The sequence below is a fragment of the Octopus bimaculoides genome, chromosome 1 (assembly GCF_001194135.2).
Source record: "Octopus bimaculoides isolate UCB-OBI-ISO-001 chromosome 1, ASM119413v2, whole genome shotgun sequence".
Lineage (NCBI taxonomy): Eukaryota > Metazoa > Mollusca > Cephalopoda > Octopoda > Octopodidae > Octopus > Octopus bimaculoides.
Genome location: NC_068981.1, coordinates 152,394,807 through 152,413,076, shown reverse-complemented (window position 1 = coordinate 152,413,076; position 18,270 = coordinate 152,394,807). Strand labels below are relative to the sequence as shown.

Genomic DNA, 18,270 nt, shown 5'->3' with positions numbered 1-18,270 from the left:
CATGAGAATTTACAAAAAAAACAAAAGACAAAGATGGGTGTATAAACAGCAAACAGGTGTATTAGTTTAACGCTTGGGAAGTGAGAAAGTCTTTTACGTTTCGAGCCTATGCTCTTCGACAGAAAGGAACACAAAAATAAACAGGGAGAGAAAATAGAAAAAGGTTTAGTGGCTAGCGATCTATCTGACGAATGCCAGACAGAGGGGTCACACAGGAGAGCTAGGAAGAAGGGGGGATAATAAAGTAGAGGTGATCCCAAAACGAAGGTGCGCATGCATGTGTATGTGAGAGCGTGTATATATATATATATATGTATCTATGTATATATGCACATATATGAATATATATAGGTGTGCCAGCCCTCAGTCAAACCGCCCAACACATACCAGAATGGAAAGCAGATGTTAAATGACAATGATGATGATGATGATATATATATATATATGTGTATGTATATATTAAATGAAGTGTGCAGTATTATATGTCCATTACAGCCAATCTTATCAATTGGTTTCACACTAGGAATTCAATGGACTGTTAAGTAACAGTCTGATTATGCAACCCTGTGCTCTTCAGAGGTAGTCACTATGGAATCCATTGTGGGAAACTGATTGTAAGATTGGCTGTAATGGACATGTAATACTGTTCACTTTGATTGATATACCCACTCTACTGACAGATATACGAGTGCATTTTTACCTGACTTATAGACTCTTAGATGGCTTACACACACACACACACACATGTATATATATATATATATATATATATATATATATATATATATATATATACACACACACACACATATATATACATAAACAAACACACACACATGCACACACAAATATATATATATATATATATATATTTACGAAGAGGTTCCCCACCAAAACTGGAATTTTGCAATACTATTTTATTCACTTCGTTTTACATGTTTACACCTTTATCACCTTCAAAGTATTCTCCATTTGAAGTAATGCATTGGTCCAGACTCATTTTCCACTGAAGCAGTCCTGGAACTCTTGCAAAGTGATGCCTTGTAATGCCTCTGTTGGTTTTTTCTTCACTTCTTTTGGTTTTTTCTTCACCTCTTTTACATCAGCAAAACGTTTTCCTTAAGGGACTTTTTCCATTCAGAGGAACAAAAAATGTTGCAGGGAGCAAGATCAGGTGAATAGAGAAGGTGGGTAAGCAGATTCATGCCATGCCAATTTTAGTCAAAAACTGTCTCACACTCGAGACAGTCTGTGCAGGCACATTGTCATGATAAAACCACTACTCTACACTTTGCCACAGGTTGGGGTGTGTTCGTTTCAATGTGTCTCATGACAGTCCTGTCTTTTCACTGTGTTTCACTGTGTCTGTGACGGCCCTGTCTTTTCATTTGCAAACCCTCGCTCAAAATTCATTGGCAGGAGCTCCAGGACACCCCAGTCATGTCATTATGCTTCAGAACTGCCAAGTAAAATGTCTGGTTAACTGTTTGACCAGGAGGAACAAATTCTTTTCACATCGATGAGACAAATCAGCATTGTCTTGACATTGGACTTCACTTGATGTGCTTTTTTGGGGTGTGGTGACATTGAATACTTCTGCTGACTTAATTGCTGCTTCGTTTCTGGGTTGTAGCCACAGCACCACATTTTGTCATCAGTGATGACCTTTGAATAAAGATCCGGATCAACTTCCAATGGTTCTTTCAGGCATCGTAAAAATTGATGAACAGAGGAGAAGCACTGCAAAATAAAGATGCATCATGTGACAGTACAACTTCACATGTGGTTGGCAGATTGATGCCTGTGGATTGCATTGAGTGGCTTCTAGCTGCAGTAGCCTGAACCACAATAGGCTTGTCTCACAGAGAATGTTTCCGGTTACTTTTGGGTACCCCCTTGTATATATATATATATATATATATATATATATATATATACATCATCATCATCATCATCATTTAATGTCCATGTTTTTTATGTGGCACCAAAAAGTTTTTAGATGTATCTTTTGGATGCTCTCAGATGCAACATCAGTGATGTTTTGGATCTTTCAACATCAGACCTCCTTGCTCAGTTATCCCAACCACTGGTCTGCCCACTTTATCCAAATCCACCTTGTGGCCTTCTCTTTGATCTAAGTAATGGAATTTATGGCCCTTCTCTTTCCTTCACCAGTAACTCTAAGCCCAGGAGTCTGCAAGATGAATGTCTCCCAAAACCTTAGCATCTCGCTTCAGCTGTCTTGCAACATGTCTATCAGCCACTATTTCTGCACTGCTCAACCAACTCCTAAATATTTGGTAAGCTTCCTCTTACGAGCTTGTCCATGTGTTCCTCCCCAGGCACAGTCAGTTTCTACATGTTCATCTGTTAGGTGGAATTTTAGAAGATCACTATGCCTGGTTGGAGTTTTGTTGGTATGATGTGATCTGAGAACTTTATCTGTTTCAAAACTTTTACTTTCAGCTTCATGTCTATGGCTGTGTGAAAGTAGGCATAGCCATTGAAGTTTGAGTGAAGTAGACTTCTCTCTGGCTGAGAGAAATGTGATGGTCTGTTTCCTGGGATAGTATTTACTAGTCTGAATGGCTGTTGATATCACCTCTGCAACTGCTTTGAGTACCTGGTCATGCCACTAGCAGTCATCAGCTAAAGCTCTGGGGCAGCTGATGAAGAAATGTTGAAGAAACACAAGGGACAGGACTGTGTTTCATTCTTGTCCTATATGTGAAAGTTTGTTGGACTTGGTAAGGGTGGCAGATTGCAACTGTAAAATTTGGATAGGATTGAAGAGTGAATGATAGAGCTTGATAGAGGCTGGTGGCAGGATAGTAACGATAATACAGTTGATAGGAGAAGACAAGATATAAAGATGACACAGTTGGGTAGTCTGCAGGAGCTGGTGGTGGGGAGGAAGATAGTGCATGATGGGAGGCTATTTGGCTTAGTGAGTGGATGAATCACTGTAACATAGGTGGAGAGTACAATATATATAGCACTTCCGGGACTCAGTTTTGCTGAGGAAGATGGATCTTTTTAAGAACCTCATACTGCCAGACGTTCTGGTTCTTAGTCATCTGCTCTGTGAAGCTCAGAGTTCTGAGGTCAGCCTTCAGCACTTCCTCCCATGTCTTTCTGGGTTTCTCACTTCTGCAAATTACAACCACATTAAGTGGTCAGCACTTCTTTATACAACTGTATTCTCCATATGCATCACATGTCCATACCAGTGCAATTTTCTTTCTTATATACATATGATTCCTCTTATGCCCAGTTTTTCACACAACACCTTTGTACAATGCTTTTCATGCACACTCATATAGCACATTCAATGGAGCATGCTCACTTTATTTCTTTCCAGTCTTCTGAAGTCCTCTGCAGTCAAAGCCATGCCTCACTACTATGCAGCATTGCAGATCTAACACACATGTCATACAATCTGCTCTTCACTCTATAAGAAAAGATCTTTGTTATTAGCAGTGGTTCTAGCCTCCTGAACTTTCTTCAACCAGTTCTTACTATGGCTACTCTAAATTCAGAGGAACCACCTTCCTTGCTAATTACATCACATTGGTAACCAGACAGCACTACACATGTTAACCAGATAGAATATACAGGCAACCAGATGATTAGAACTGACTAATGGAAACCTAAACACTTTTACCTAGAAGCTATTTTAAAGTTTCTTTTTTAGTTCTCTTTACTCTGTCACTGAATATCTAATGACGTGGATGGGTTTCTATATCCCAAAAATTTTAAGTAATGTGGAACTGAGTCAAACCATTATTCAATGCATATAATTTCAACTAGATATGTTGAGTGCTTATTTACTGACTCATGTCTGTGTGCACACATGCATGCGTGCGTGTGTGTGTGTGTGTGCGTGTGAGTGTGTGTGTGTGTGTGTGTGTGTGCATGTGTGTATGTGTGAGTGTGTGTGTGTGTGTGTATGTGTATGCGCATGCATGCACGTGCATGTGTGTGTACTTATACATAAATAGACATACTTATATATATATACCCAATCCTATCTTAAATGTATTGCATTGCATTATTATGACATGATAGACTGAGAGAATATATTTATCAGAAGCATCAGATGATAGTTGAAAGATAGCATATTGCAATATCTTAGATATGTAATGTGACACAGCACGGTGTGTTCTGTGAAAACTGCTGGTTTTGAAATAACTGAAGCAGAAATAAACCAATATATGAGGTGAAATATATATCAGATGAGGGAACTGTAAAAAGAATTGTGACAGCTGGAATGATGCTGTACTACCTACCTGTCCAATCAAAACATATGTAAGCATTTACATGGAATATGAAGAATGTAATGATAATGACCATGTTGATTTTGCTACTGATAGTTATTTTCTTTTGTTATACACAATTTAACTTTTTAGTAAGCATATTGAAGAGAGGCATTCTAACCAGTGTGGAATAATTATGACAGAGTGCATACCTGTGCTGGGACTGAGATTTTATAAGGGTGTACATATATCAAATTTTCCACACTCGTTTTGTCATTGCAATTGAAATGAACGTCAGTAGGCTAAAATTTACAGTCAGTTTTGAGGAAAACAAATTTTTTTTACCCCGTTGTTCAAGAAATACAAATTGATTATTTTTAAATAGTTTAATAACCAAAATTAACCATACATTATATTGAGGTGTACTTGATGGTAAGATTGTTATCAATCCGAGAATTGTTGTTTTGGCAAGTATGCAGATCAATAATTCTACAATAAATGAACTTGAGGAATGTAGAAGATACATGTTGGAGCTTTTTATGATGCACATGATTTTGCAATCTACAATACAATGAAGCAATATTAATGTGGTCACTCAACCTACTAAAAATAACAACTAAATCTTTCTTGAATAGCATCCAACAATCTTAAAGGAGGAAATGATGCATTAATTAATGAATTTCTACATACGCTTAAAAAGATAGTAATGGTTATGGCCAGAGTGCTTTTGAAAATCGTCCAGCTTGTTCGGAGCTGATCAGTCACTAAACCACCACCGCCGCCACTGCCACCGCCACTTCTGCTGTCACCACCACCACCACTTCTACCACCACCGCCGCCATCATTAACGATTATGACAACAACAACAACAATATCAACAGTACTCAGTTCACAGGTTATTTATGAGATATATCAATCTGGAATCTGATTTGATTATATTCTGTTTGGAAAGATTTGCAAGCAAAGCCAATCTCACCAAGAATTAACCCCCTCAACATAGAATAATTTGGGCTTGATAATTTTATACCTATTCTTTCAACTAAAAAAAAAGTAAGAAATATTTATATAGTTTTATCATAAATGCTTAAAATATTGGAAGAATTTACAAGTGTTCAGATAGAAAATGTTTTGAATGCTAGAAAGTGCTCATAAAGAAGTTATTTTGCCGTTTTGCAAAAGAGAAACATATGTATGGTGTTGTAGAAGTTCAATCTATTTTTCTTTTACACAATTTCAAAGGTGTCTATGCTGCCAGTTAGTTTACAATATTTGAATTTCTTCTAGAATTGTTACTTTAACATGTCTTCTAAGATCTATCTATGAGTTATGGTGAGTTATTTAATTGTGGTTCATCATAGAAATGTATAGCTTGTATTAGTAGCACTCAATAGTTACTCCATGAGTTAAAATAATGAATAATTTGTAAAATAATGTAAAAGGTTACAGGTAAAAAGGTATTTTTTCTCTCATGTTGGTATTTTCTCTTCATAGTAATTGTTTCAAGCAGGGGCACAAGGCCAGAAATTTGATGGCAGGAATTTTGTCAGTTAAATCAATGACATTACTTGATTGGTATTTTATTTTGTCAACCCCGGAGTGATGAAAGGTAAAGTTGACTTCAGTGGGATTTGAACTCAGAATATAAGGATCTGGAACCAACATTGCATGCTATTTTTTCAATGCTTGAGCAGTTTTGCTAATCCACAGCTCCTTTTCTGTTTACAATAATAAATGAACATCTGATTTGTTCTTATTTGATTGTATATCATCATAATAAGAAGTATGTTATTTGAAACAAATGTTAAAAGAAATGATTGACATGAGTTATAAATTTGTTATTTAATTCACATTCTATATTGTTTTTTGTTTTCAGCTCTCCAAGCTGCATATCTGTCAGCATGCCTGGAAAGGCTGAAGTTATTCTTGGTGGGTCCAAGCGATTTGAATGCCAAGTTGTTGGCAATCCCAGGCCTTCAATAAGATGGTTCAAGGATGGTATTGATATAACCAACAAAACACGTTACAATTTTGAATATGATGAAGATGGAATTATTTCAATGTACATTGAAAATGTTTTGCAGTCAGATGGTGGATTTTACCGTTGCCGAGCAGAAAACACTCAAGGAGTTGCAACAACTGCTGCATATCTTCATATCATACGTAAATATTACTTTTTAAATATATTATCTCCTCTACTGAAGGAATACAAAGTTAAATCTTGTTTGTAAATTTAAAAATTTTCAATTTTGTTTAAAATTTTAATTTTTTCTTTATTTTAAAGATTTTGTCTAATTGGTTCTATCAGGGAAAAACAGTTGTAGGAAAGGAATGAGAATTACATTTTTTAACATAGTAAATAATTATTCTGTTAAAATTGTTTCACAAAAATTTGTTAAATGGTCATGAAAAAAATGTTGCTATTTTTTGAGGAATCAGTTTAAGGGCCCTTTAAGAATTTCTTTATCAGACTGAAAATTCTGCATATCGTCATCTGGTAGAGTTTAGTGGCTGAATAACATGTGATCACTAGTTTTAGGGATGTAAGCAGAGGATTACTTTCAGAGCTTGGTGATTCTATTTAATATTATTATGATACCAGCTTCCAGCATCTTGCGAGTTTCCTCAATGATTAACGTTTAATTGATTCTTGACTGCAACTATACATCTGTTATGTTGCTTCCTGAGGCTTCTGATGATGATCTCATCATTGTCATCATCATCATCATAGTCTAATTCCTCACTTTAGACCTACCTGGTTTGGTAAGAGTAAAACCCATTTGTAGAGCTATTTTGATGACACAGATACAAAAGCCACATTACTACAAGCATGGTAAGAATAGATACACAAATGGAGGAAAACTATAATATCTGCTTCGAAACTGGTTCAGTTGCTCCTTGCTAATTACTCAGTCTGAAAATCTCTCTTGCTTGTGATAACCTAAAAAATAATCTATCACTTCAAATTTCTCATAACTTCTTGAGCTTTTTATGCATTGAAAAATTCTAGAAGTTCATCTTGCTCTCTAGAATACTTATAGTGGATGAAATTGATATTCATAACTCTTTATCTCCAACTCATTACACTCATTCTGATAATTTTCTCTATTTTCTACACTTTTGGAGCCCCCCCCACCATCCCTTAAGAAAAACCCCATCATTCCAATGCTAGTTTTCTATGAAATGCTATGGAGTTGTTCTTCAAAGAACAAAGTTGGCAACATCTAGAAAACTATAGCCATAAATATTACTTGTGTATTCTTAGACTCTAGTTACTATATGAGCAAGCAGATGAACAAAGCAGCAACGAACATTTTTGTCTCCTTCCTTGTCAACAAACTTATGCACTTCTCCAACTATAATCATATTTTCTTTCCTTCCTTATTTCCAATAAGCTTCATTAATTTTACTCTTGGTACTTTTTTCTGATGGTTCTGGAGTTTTATTTTTGTTATCAATACCATCATACCAGTACTCTTAAATCTCATAAGTTCCTATAAGAAAATCTTAAAACTCTCTCACATCACAGGGATCTACCTAAAACAAAATAACTGCACCTCTTTTTCTAAAGAAAGTGAATGTCTCATTATTACTTAGCTGATCTTATTACTAACCTCATTATCGAATGATATATTGTCAAACATCAAAGATCTTTTTCTGTTATCAGTAACTGCTTGTAAAGAATGATTAATTAGCAAAACATTTAATTTGATAAGTCAAAATAATCACTTGGGTCAGAAGCTTCTTAATAAGATTTATGCATTCTTTGCAGCCAAAATGTCTGCAAGAACGTTTTATTTGAGTTTCTTTTCAGAGCACCTAACTATTTTAACTTTCATTATTGAAAGTTAATATTTGTTTTTCTAATACATATAGTTCTTCCTATATCTGTTAATGTGCATTCTTTTTAAACAAAAATGCTTGATCACATCCATAAAAATGCCATGATTATTCTTAATGATCTGCCCATGTGTATATAACACATATATAACTTGCCCTTACATGTTACATTTATTCTTTTACTCTTATGACAACTAATTTCCCCCTGCCATGGCTACTGGTTGCACTCTACAGTATCAATCTTTCAACTTATTTTTATTAGTGATGTCAAGATGCCAAAGATTCAGGGATTGTCAATAACAACCATGCTATTCAGTTTAGCAGTATTAAAAACCTACCAGGAAATAATTTACTTCAGAGTGGTCTGTCAGAAATCTCAGTTTTGAGCTAGAGGATGATAAGTAGGATTAAGCATCAAATAATGAAGCTGTCTGCTTAGGTGTTCAGGTCCCTAACTGTGGTAGAAGGGAAATATTTTTCACTTGTTCCCTCTGGTAGATAGCAATCCTTCTGAATAAGTATTACTTACAAAATATGATAAATGAAATATTTAATTAGCAATATTTATTTCGTAAAGTACTATCTACTTTGTTAAGATTGTAAGAGTGCTACTAAAAGAAAAACAACACAATTCTGCTACTAGGTGTTATAAAAATTTTAATTAATGTCTATTATAGTTACATAAGTTCATCTAAAAAAAGATTTTATAGCTATGCATCAAATAAACTTGTGTGTGAAACCAGTTTATATGATGGGAGATAAACGCAATTAACAGAGTTTAAAGTACTTTGGAATATAAAGCCACTTTTAGCAAAGTTTATAGTTGGAATGTTTGAAAGAAATTTTGAGTTGCTATAATGTTGGTCTTTGAATGAAGTAAGCATTGAAATCATGTAGTGTAATATAAGATATAACAAATGTTTAATTGAAAGCACAAACTAAAAGAAAATTACTAGATTTTCCTCTAACATTTTTAACATAGCAAAGAAAAGAAAAGATAAAAAAATGATAATGAGAATCTATCTAATTATTTATCTAATTTTTAATCTGCTTATAAACTATGAACAGATTTTTTCCTTTAAAAGTTATTCTTAAAATTAAAGACAAATACAATACTTATCTCTATATACATTTAGTTTACTGCTGTAAGGAATGGGAAGATAGCATTAATCAACAAGTGTGTCATTAGACAGCTGTATTCTTTTCTGATAAGTCTCACTTTGTCCTGCAATCAAACCTAGACTTAGGTCTATATCAATGTTGCATGTGAGAAATGATTTATTATTATTTTGAGTCTATTAAATTTTTCCACCTTTTTTCTGCAATCTTGTGCATTCTCTCTGTAATTTTTCAAATCATACAAATAATAATCTCTTAATATAATAATGAGTGTAATGTTTTTATATATTTGTATATATATATTTGTCCAAAATCACGAAGAACAGAGTAGGAGAAAGAGTAGTATAAGTGAATGGAGAGGAGAGAAAATAGTAATTCAGTGAAGGAGAAGTAGTGAGAGTAAAGCCCTGACTCGGAGGCAGTGAGAGAAAGTAATAGCAATGAGAGAAAGGAAGTAGTAAAGAGCGCATCGTGTGTCTTCTGTTCTTCTCTGTCACAACATATGAATGAGAAAGAAAGGGGTGATAGATGACTAATGAAGGAAGGGATGAAAAAAAATCAGTGTTTCAACTCTGTGTGAGTATATGTGTGTGTATGTAAAAGGGAGGTAGGTGAATGTTTGTGTGTGTGTGTGCAATGGAGATTTGATGAATGTTCAATGCTGAAAAGAAAAGTCCAACAGCATTTCAACTCTGTTTGAGTATATGTGTGTATGTGTGCGCGTACAAGAGAAGTATGTGAATGTATGTGAACATTGACAAGTGTATTAATTTGATTTACCCTCCATATCTTCTGCTATAATAGTACTCTTGTGTATTTTTCCATCACAACATATGAAATAGAAAGGAAGGGGTGATAGATGAATAAGGAAGGAAGAGGTAATGGCAAACTTGATACTAGGATGATGGAAGTTCTATGGTGAAAAAAAATCTGACAGCGTTTCAACTCTGAGTATATGCGTGTGTTAATAAAAGGGAATCATGTGTATGTGTATGTGTGTGTGTGCAATGGAAGTGGGATAGTGAACATTCAATGCTGAAAAGAAAAATCAAACAGCATTTCAACTCTATGTGAGTATATGTGTGTATGTGTGTGCATGTACAAAGGAAGTGAATGTTTGTATCTGTGATTATTATGTACCTTATTTATATATAAAATACTACAATTAGCCATCACTTTTGATGGCACAGGGTCAACTAGTATTACAATAATGCACAAGCTATCAGGTGATTAATTGTTTGGGCTGCTCAATGATTACAGGAATTCCATATTATATCCCTATTTCGTTTTGGTGTCACTTGCAAGGTGAAGTCCAGCACACACCATGTGGACACCAGTCTCTTTGGCTGGTTCCATCTTGCATTAATTGAATATTTTACAATTTTTTCCTTCCACAAATGGTGCAGGTGTGGCTGTGTGGTAAGAAGCTTGCTTCCCAACCACATCGTCCCAGGTTCAGTCCCATTGCTTGGCACCTTGGGCAAGTGTCTACTTCCTAAGCTCAGGCCAACCAAAACCTTGGGAATGAATCTGGTAGATGGAAACTGAAAGAAGCCCATTGTATATATGTGTATGTGTGTGTGTGTGTGTGTGTGTCTTTGTGTTTGTCTCCCCATCACCACTTGACAACTGGTGTTGGTGTGTTTACATCCCTGTAACTTAGGCAGTTCAGCAAAAAAGACCAACAGAATAACTACCATGCTTAATAACGAAGTACTGGGGTCAAGTCATTTGACTAAAAATTCAAGGTGGTGCTCCAGCAAGACCACAGTCTAATGACTAAAGCAAGTAAAAGATAAAAGATAAACATATGAATAGATTTATAAAAACATCTTCATGAATGGTGGGTGTTATGAAACTTTTTTTCAGTTTTGTTGACCTCACTATGGTTTATGATATAGCTTGTTAAAATAGATATATAATTTAGTATTTGACAAGGATCACACACATCTTATTAGTATCCTAATAAGGAATAGACACTTCTTTGCAATGCATCACAAAATGGTCAGCCTCAGGATAGCATTCTGACTTCATTGCTGGTCAACATCAACTCAAATGCTAAGCTATAAAAGATGATAATACTGAATGTTTTTACCTATACCACTGTTTTACACCTACTATATTAAATGGAAATTTCTATGATAGACCACAGTAAGTGCTGCTTTAAAGAATCAAAGCTATTACTATAAAAGTTATCATTTAATTGTTGATCTTACGAAAAACAAAGTTTCTGCATTCCATGTATGAAACAAAAAAAAGGAAATGAATAAAAAATGAAATATTTTATGATTTGGATGGAAAGTGATACTTAAATAATCTAAGGGCCAAATGATTGCAGAATAAATATTCTAAAAAAAACCCCCAAAAAACAGCAACTTCCCAGCAGAATGGAAGTCCTCAAAATCTCTTAATAACAGAATTGACTTCATGCTACTCAACTACAAATATGTGTACTAATGCAATCAGCTACATAGAAGACTCATCTGTACTTTCATAGTTATCTAAGTATTGATTGAATCTTCAACAATTTTACACATACTATCCTCCATCTTGATTTCAACAATATGGTTCAATAACATCATCATCATCATTATCAACATCTAAAGTTTATTTTCCATGCTGACATGGCTTGACAGGCACTAGCAAGGCTAGGAGCCACACCAGAATCCATGGTCTGTTTTGGCTTGGTTTCTATGGCTGGATGTCCTTCCTAATGCCAACCACTTTACAGAGTGTACTGGGTGCTTTTTAAAGTGGCACCATCATGAGTGCTTTTTATGTGGCATCAGCACTAGTGTTTTTTTTTACATGGTACCAGCACCCACACCAATGCTTTTTATGTGGTACTTTGGATTTAGGATCTTAATTCTGTTGTGGTGGGCAGCTCTTCCTGAGTTCAGAAGTGTGCCACATATCTCAGTCCTCTGTTATCTCTTTCATACAGTTTAACTGCTTTTTGCTATAGGCACAAGGTTTGAAATTCTGTGGGAAGGGGTTAGTCTTTTATATACTAAGTAAATGTATTCATATAAACATGAGGTATGCAACATGTGTGTGTGTGTGTATTTCTGTGTGTACATGCATATATACACAGCAGCCTTTGTACAGTTACCATCTACAAAATTTTATTCTGAAGGTATTGATCAATCCAAGACATTGCCCTAGGTCTCGTGCAGTGGGATCCAAGCTAGAACAAAGTGATTGCAAAGCAAACTAACCATACAGCCATACATGTGTGTGTGTGTGTGTGTGTGTGTGTAAGTGTTTGCATGTGAATAGTCCTTGAGTTTGCTGCCACTCCCCATGAAAAATACAACATAATACATATATGAAGTGACACTTCACAAAAATGCCATTATTGAATAATGGTTGACACCAGGAAAGGCATTTGACTACAGAATATTTCCTTAAGAAGTCATGTCCAATGACATTATGGAAACTATACATAAAATCAATAATGATGATGATGATGATAATGATATATATATATATATATATATATATATATATGTATATATAAGGAGAGAGAGAGAGAGAGGGGGGGGGGTATTGATATTTGTATAAAGCTTTGAAGTAATGTTTTGATTGTTAAACAATAATTAAGTTTATCAGTATCTTGATAGTTACTATTTAGCTAATGATTTACTAAATTAGGGGCATCGTAACACTAAAATCCTCTCTCTTGTCATTAACATTCTAAATAGAATATGATTGATGTTTTCTTGTATGGCCTTATAAGAAATGATCAAATAAGAATGGGCTTGTTAAACTCTGTTAAATAACTAATTAAATGTGCTTCTTAAACTCTGCTAGATAACTATTTAAATAGTTATCTAACATCTCAGTATGGACATAATTTTAATTGTATCAATAAATTTAGATAACATTGTCTCTTATTGAAACAAATCATTATACTTTGTTTTGTTAAAAACAGAGTAAAATAGTTATTTAATAATAATTCATTATATTCTGATATGGTTGCCTTTGTCAATTAGCTTGATGCTACTCCATTACAGTTGAATTCATAGTGGCTCATCTCAAAACTATGATGTAGTCAGATGAAAATGCTTTCCCATCCTATGAATTATTAAATTACCAGAGAGTTACTATGGAAAACATTTCCCTCTATAGAGTGCAAATGATCTAACAATGATCTCATCATGATGTCACCAGATCTTGTTCCATTATACTGTACAGTTAGAGTTAATGTTAGAAAAATGTTTGACTGTGAAATGGTACAACAAAGTTATTTAACTTCATCCAAAGGATCAAATTTATTGACAAAATCAAATATCTTTCAAGGTTCACTTAAACTAGTAACAGAAAACCTCCACTGTTTTATACAACTATCCCCCATAATATGTGTATGTGTGTGTGTGTGTGTGTGTGTCTGTGTGTGTGTGTGTGTGTGTGTGTGTGTGTGTGTGTGTGTGTGTGTGTGTGTGTGTGTGTGTGTGTGTGTGTAAAACAAGGGAACAAAACATAATCATCATTATCGTGGACATAGGTTGGTCAGTGAAATATCATTTGATTTTCAAACTCTGTTCTCTTTGCCATGATTTGGAGCTTAGGAAAGTTTATTCATCAGAAGCTTAGTAGGGATTGTTGTAGTTATGGCAATGAAATTTTTTCCCCAAATTTTTGTAGAATTTCTAAGCGCCTTCTAAATCACACATTAAATCACACTTGGTGAATGGTACAGTTGTAGGATGAATCATGTGAAACATTTTCAAGCTGCTATGTACCAAGATACATCTGAGTTATCTTCAAACAAAGCCATGAGGCTCTTCATGTCATTTAATCATTATGCTCTGGTTAAAGACCAACTGGAGATACAGTTTTGAAGTTTTCATAAGATTCAGGCAGCTCAACATTCTAACTTTCTGTCTCCTTACACCATTTGGAGCTAACTTTTCATCAATGTTTGGTTGTCTGATCTGATTTTAGCATTGCAGTATCTCTGATGATATGATAGCTAAATAAGAAGATGATCTTTGTATAGAAATTTATTGGTGTCCTCAAAATGTTAATTTCATTTTAGCTGAGGATGTCAGATTATTTGTAGAAAAATGGTAACACAGCACTGGTAATATAAATGGCACCATACCATGCATGAGAAAATTAAAACTTGTATCAAGATAATACTGAATTGTCCATAGTAATAACAACAACAATAATAATAATAATAATAATAATAATGATGATGATGACGATGACGATGACGACGACGACGATGATGACGACGACAACAACAATGAACTTATTGCATATAGTGCTCAAGTGCACTACAACTCATCAGAAAAGGTAGTCAAAAGTGCATGTACAGTACACAAAATAATGCACAAAAAGCAGGCAAGTGAACAGTGAATGAGTCATAACAAAAGGAACATCAGGTGTAATGTTAGTGAATTTCAGGAAGAATGGAAGTCTTGAAGGTTGTAGTGTTCCAACAGCTAACAACTGATGTGGGTAGTTTATTCCCTGCTTCAGCAATTCTGGTCATAAAAAATATTTCTGAATGTCATGGGTACTGTGCTGTTTTCCAATTTTGAAAGCATGTACACAGGTGTTAGGTACATCTAATTCAAAAAGGTGCCCAAGGTTGTTGTTGAGTTGCAAAGCTGGCCTTCTCTTATGTTGCACATTGTAGGGATGTTTACTCAACATGATTGGGAAATTGGCCTCATGCTTGAAGCTATTCCAGCCAGGCCCTTTCTGAGGGTAGCCATAATGAAGGCACAAACTGTGAGTTACTAATTCATCATTGCTAATTTATCAGGTTAGGATATATATGCATTTGCCATGAACTCGACCATGCTTAGCAACAAAAAGTACCTATGTGATTCCCTTAAAGTGGCACATGTGCATGGCCTCACAAAAGTTATCTCATATGGTCATACTTTCCAGCTCTTTCAAATGATTGAAGATTGAACTGCTTTATGTTTGCACAACCTTTTAGAAATAATAGCTAAATCTCCCAGAACTCATGCCCCACCATCTTAAAATAGAAAGGGCACATTGGTTATTGTAGTACTAGATACATTATGCATTGAAATAAATGAGATGACCATGGTTAGAATTTATCAATCAGGGCAGTAAAGCTAAAAAGCAATAATATACTACTGAAGTGGAATTTTCATTATTAACATTGCATTACATAAAGTGTTATGTGTTCTTTAATAATGTGTTATTAGTTTAATTAAATTTGATCTTAATTTTTAGATGAAATTAACATTTGAATAATATCTAGAGCCAGAAACAAAAAAAAAATGAGTAAATTACATATTCACAATTCACTTCTTGGGACTTTTTGTACAGATCTGATTGAAAATTACATTAGGGAAAGTGACTAATAGGTGCTTAATGTGTAGAAAGCTACTATTGGATTTCAAAACAATACATAGTATGCATGTACCACTTCTAGTTGTACTTGATTCTTTAAAATACAGAACAGTGGTGCTATTTTGCAGGCATATATCACCCATGCTGGTATATATTCATGATGATGTTCAAAAACCAGTTGATTATCAAACAAAGTATGTGAATGAGTTTAACATTAACTCTTTTATTTAGTGAGAATTTATACCATTAGATATGGAGACATGCAACTTTGTACAGAAGAAATGAAGGCTTGTATGTTGTTTCACCAAACTTAGCTGAACACTTACAATTTACATTTTTGTTTATACATTTTAATTATCTGTATAGGTAGATCATGCACCAATGTCTTTAAAAAACTTGATGAAGCAAAGCAAAGTTATTCCTCTTAAAAATTAGCAAACTCTTTGCTCCTCCCTGTCATGAAAATACAGAAAAAAATACTTGATTATAGGTTCTCTTCAACAGAATTCTCTGGTTTAGAAACTTTATCATAAGTTATTTTATCTTATTGTTTCTTGATTGAGTTCTCTCATACCTCAGTTATCCACACTTCTTTATATAAACAATTAACTTGCTGTATCATCTAACCATACATATTCTAATGCAGATAACACCAATTTAGTCTTCTCTCTTAGATTTCTCATGCATGCATCATTTAAAAACAATCTCAATAACCTATCAAGTAAATACATCTTCCACAGTCAAAGCTTGTAAAATAAAGGGAACTTCACAACTTAATATCATTCAAAAGTATCAAAATACTAGCACTACATATTTTAAAGGGAAAGAAAAAGGAAAACAGAACTGTAATCTCAAAACTGATGAACCTCATGCAGTTAAAATCCTCATTCCAGCTAGATCTTACAATCTGCAATCAACTTCAGAAATAATATTTTCTAAAAAATATGACAGGGAATTGGTTGAGTCATTAGATTATTTGGATAGATTGTCTTCCAGTATTCCTTCTGGCTCTCTGCACTTCAAGTTTAAATACTGCTTAGACCAACTTTGTCTTTCATATTGGGTTGTTTCTCCTTTTCCCTCTCTTTCTCTTTTTGCAAGAACTGATTCATAGCCAGAGTTGGAGAGGGAGAGCTCTGCCAGTTCTGAAAATACCCAAGACACACCATATGGTATGACTGCACTTCTATGACTTCATCAAGGGTTGAGAAAACAAAGTATGACAAGGCATATTATTCCAAGGCAGTAACTTGATTCATTAGTGTGGGATAGAATGTTTTACTCTTTGCTCTCTGAATTTGAATTCTGTCATCCTTTTCTATGGGGGAGGGAAGGAGGAAGTATCTTGTGGGTGCTAATTATAAAAAAAGGGAACCAGTTGAGCATTAGAACTAGTTATTCTTTCTTCTCAATTTCTCTTCCTTTGTCATTCTATCTCTCCCTCAGAATTGGCTATGACGGGTTGCAGGTTGCAAAAAGCCATTTAATGTTTGTGATGTCAAAAAGGAAAGGAATCCCTATAGATGTGTGTAAATTTTCAGAAAGCTTGGAAAAGCTTCCATCATTACAAGGGTTGGTGGTGGCAGATGATGATGTATTCTTCATCTAACCAATAATGGTTCACGAATGCTGGATTTCTTTTTCAGGACAGAATATACAGAATATACAGCTATCTCTGTACACAACACAAATATGATCAACAGTAAGAATACTCTTCACATATTTGGCATAATACGCACATCATTCTGGATTTTAGCCAAGAAACAAGCTGACTGCCTGACTAGCAAACATTAGCTCGTTTAGTGTTGTGTTTCATTCTTTCCTGCTACTATGAGAGTTACCCCCCACCCTGCGTACTATCTTAACATAAGCTGATTTGATGTATACCCTTTTCTTTACCCAATATCTAAATTTTCTTTCCTGATTACTTATGGTATCAATCTCTCTTCTTTTGATACCTAATATCCGTCTTCCCCAAACAAAACAAGCACGAACTTTTGTTTATAATTTGTTTTCCCCCCCAAAAAGACGTACCATTTACGAATATAAATGTAATTGGTTGCCTTATTATCTTCCAAGCTATTGAAATCCAGTAATATTAAACCTAGTAAATTGACTTCGTAAAGAACCATTCACTCAATTTGACATTTCAGCCAGTGCCTAATTGCATAAGCTGAACAACCTACAACTTCGAGCCTCACAATACGTAAACGTTTCTAAATAATTTCACTAATGCAGTTGTTTGTTTTAATTGTTATATTTCTTAGAATCATTCTAGATCGAAACCTGGCGCTGCTATTTACTGAGGTGGTTGTAAACGAAAATTCATACTGTAAATTCTTGTTTCACAGCACGCTGTTTAAGGGTTAAGGGAAATAACTCCTTAATTTTCTTTTTTTAATATATATTCAAGGGAGACAAAATACTAATTAAAATAGTAAATAGTGATGGCGAAAGACATTTACATGCACTGAAAGCCTGTATAAAAGTTTCAATTGTCGGACTACGGCTGTTGCAGGGGCACTGTCTTCAATGGATTTTGTGATTTATATCGATTCCATTATTTTATCTGGTACTAATTTTCACGATCATATAAAGAAAAACAAATTCGAAGTGCGCATTATGTATGCATGTATGTAATTTTGAACGCGCGAACACACACACATACACACAAACAAACACAAAATTCGTAGAAGTTACAAATTAACCCAAGGAC

The 18,270-nt window shown here is 34.5% G+C and overlaps 1 protein-coding gene across 1 annotated transcript in view; it reads left to right on the top strand.

The window, feature by feature from the left end:
• LOC106869541 (obscurin) overlaps positions 1-18,270 on the top strand; it is a gene marked incomplete at its 3' end in the record, with an annotated part of 380,350 nt that overhangs the window by 6,162 nt on the left and 355,918 nt on the right. Inside the window, exon 2 of the mRNA XM_052970280.1 lies at positions 6,130-6,416. Within this exon, the coding sequence (XP_052826240.1) occupies positions 6,155-6,416 (262 nt within the window). The remainder of the gene's footprint in view (positions 1-6,129; positions 6,417-18,270) is intronic.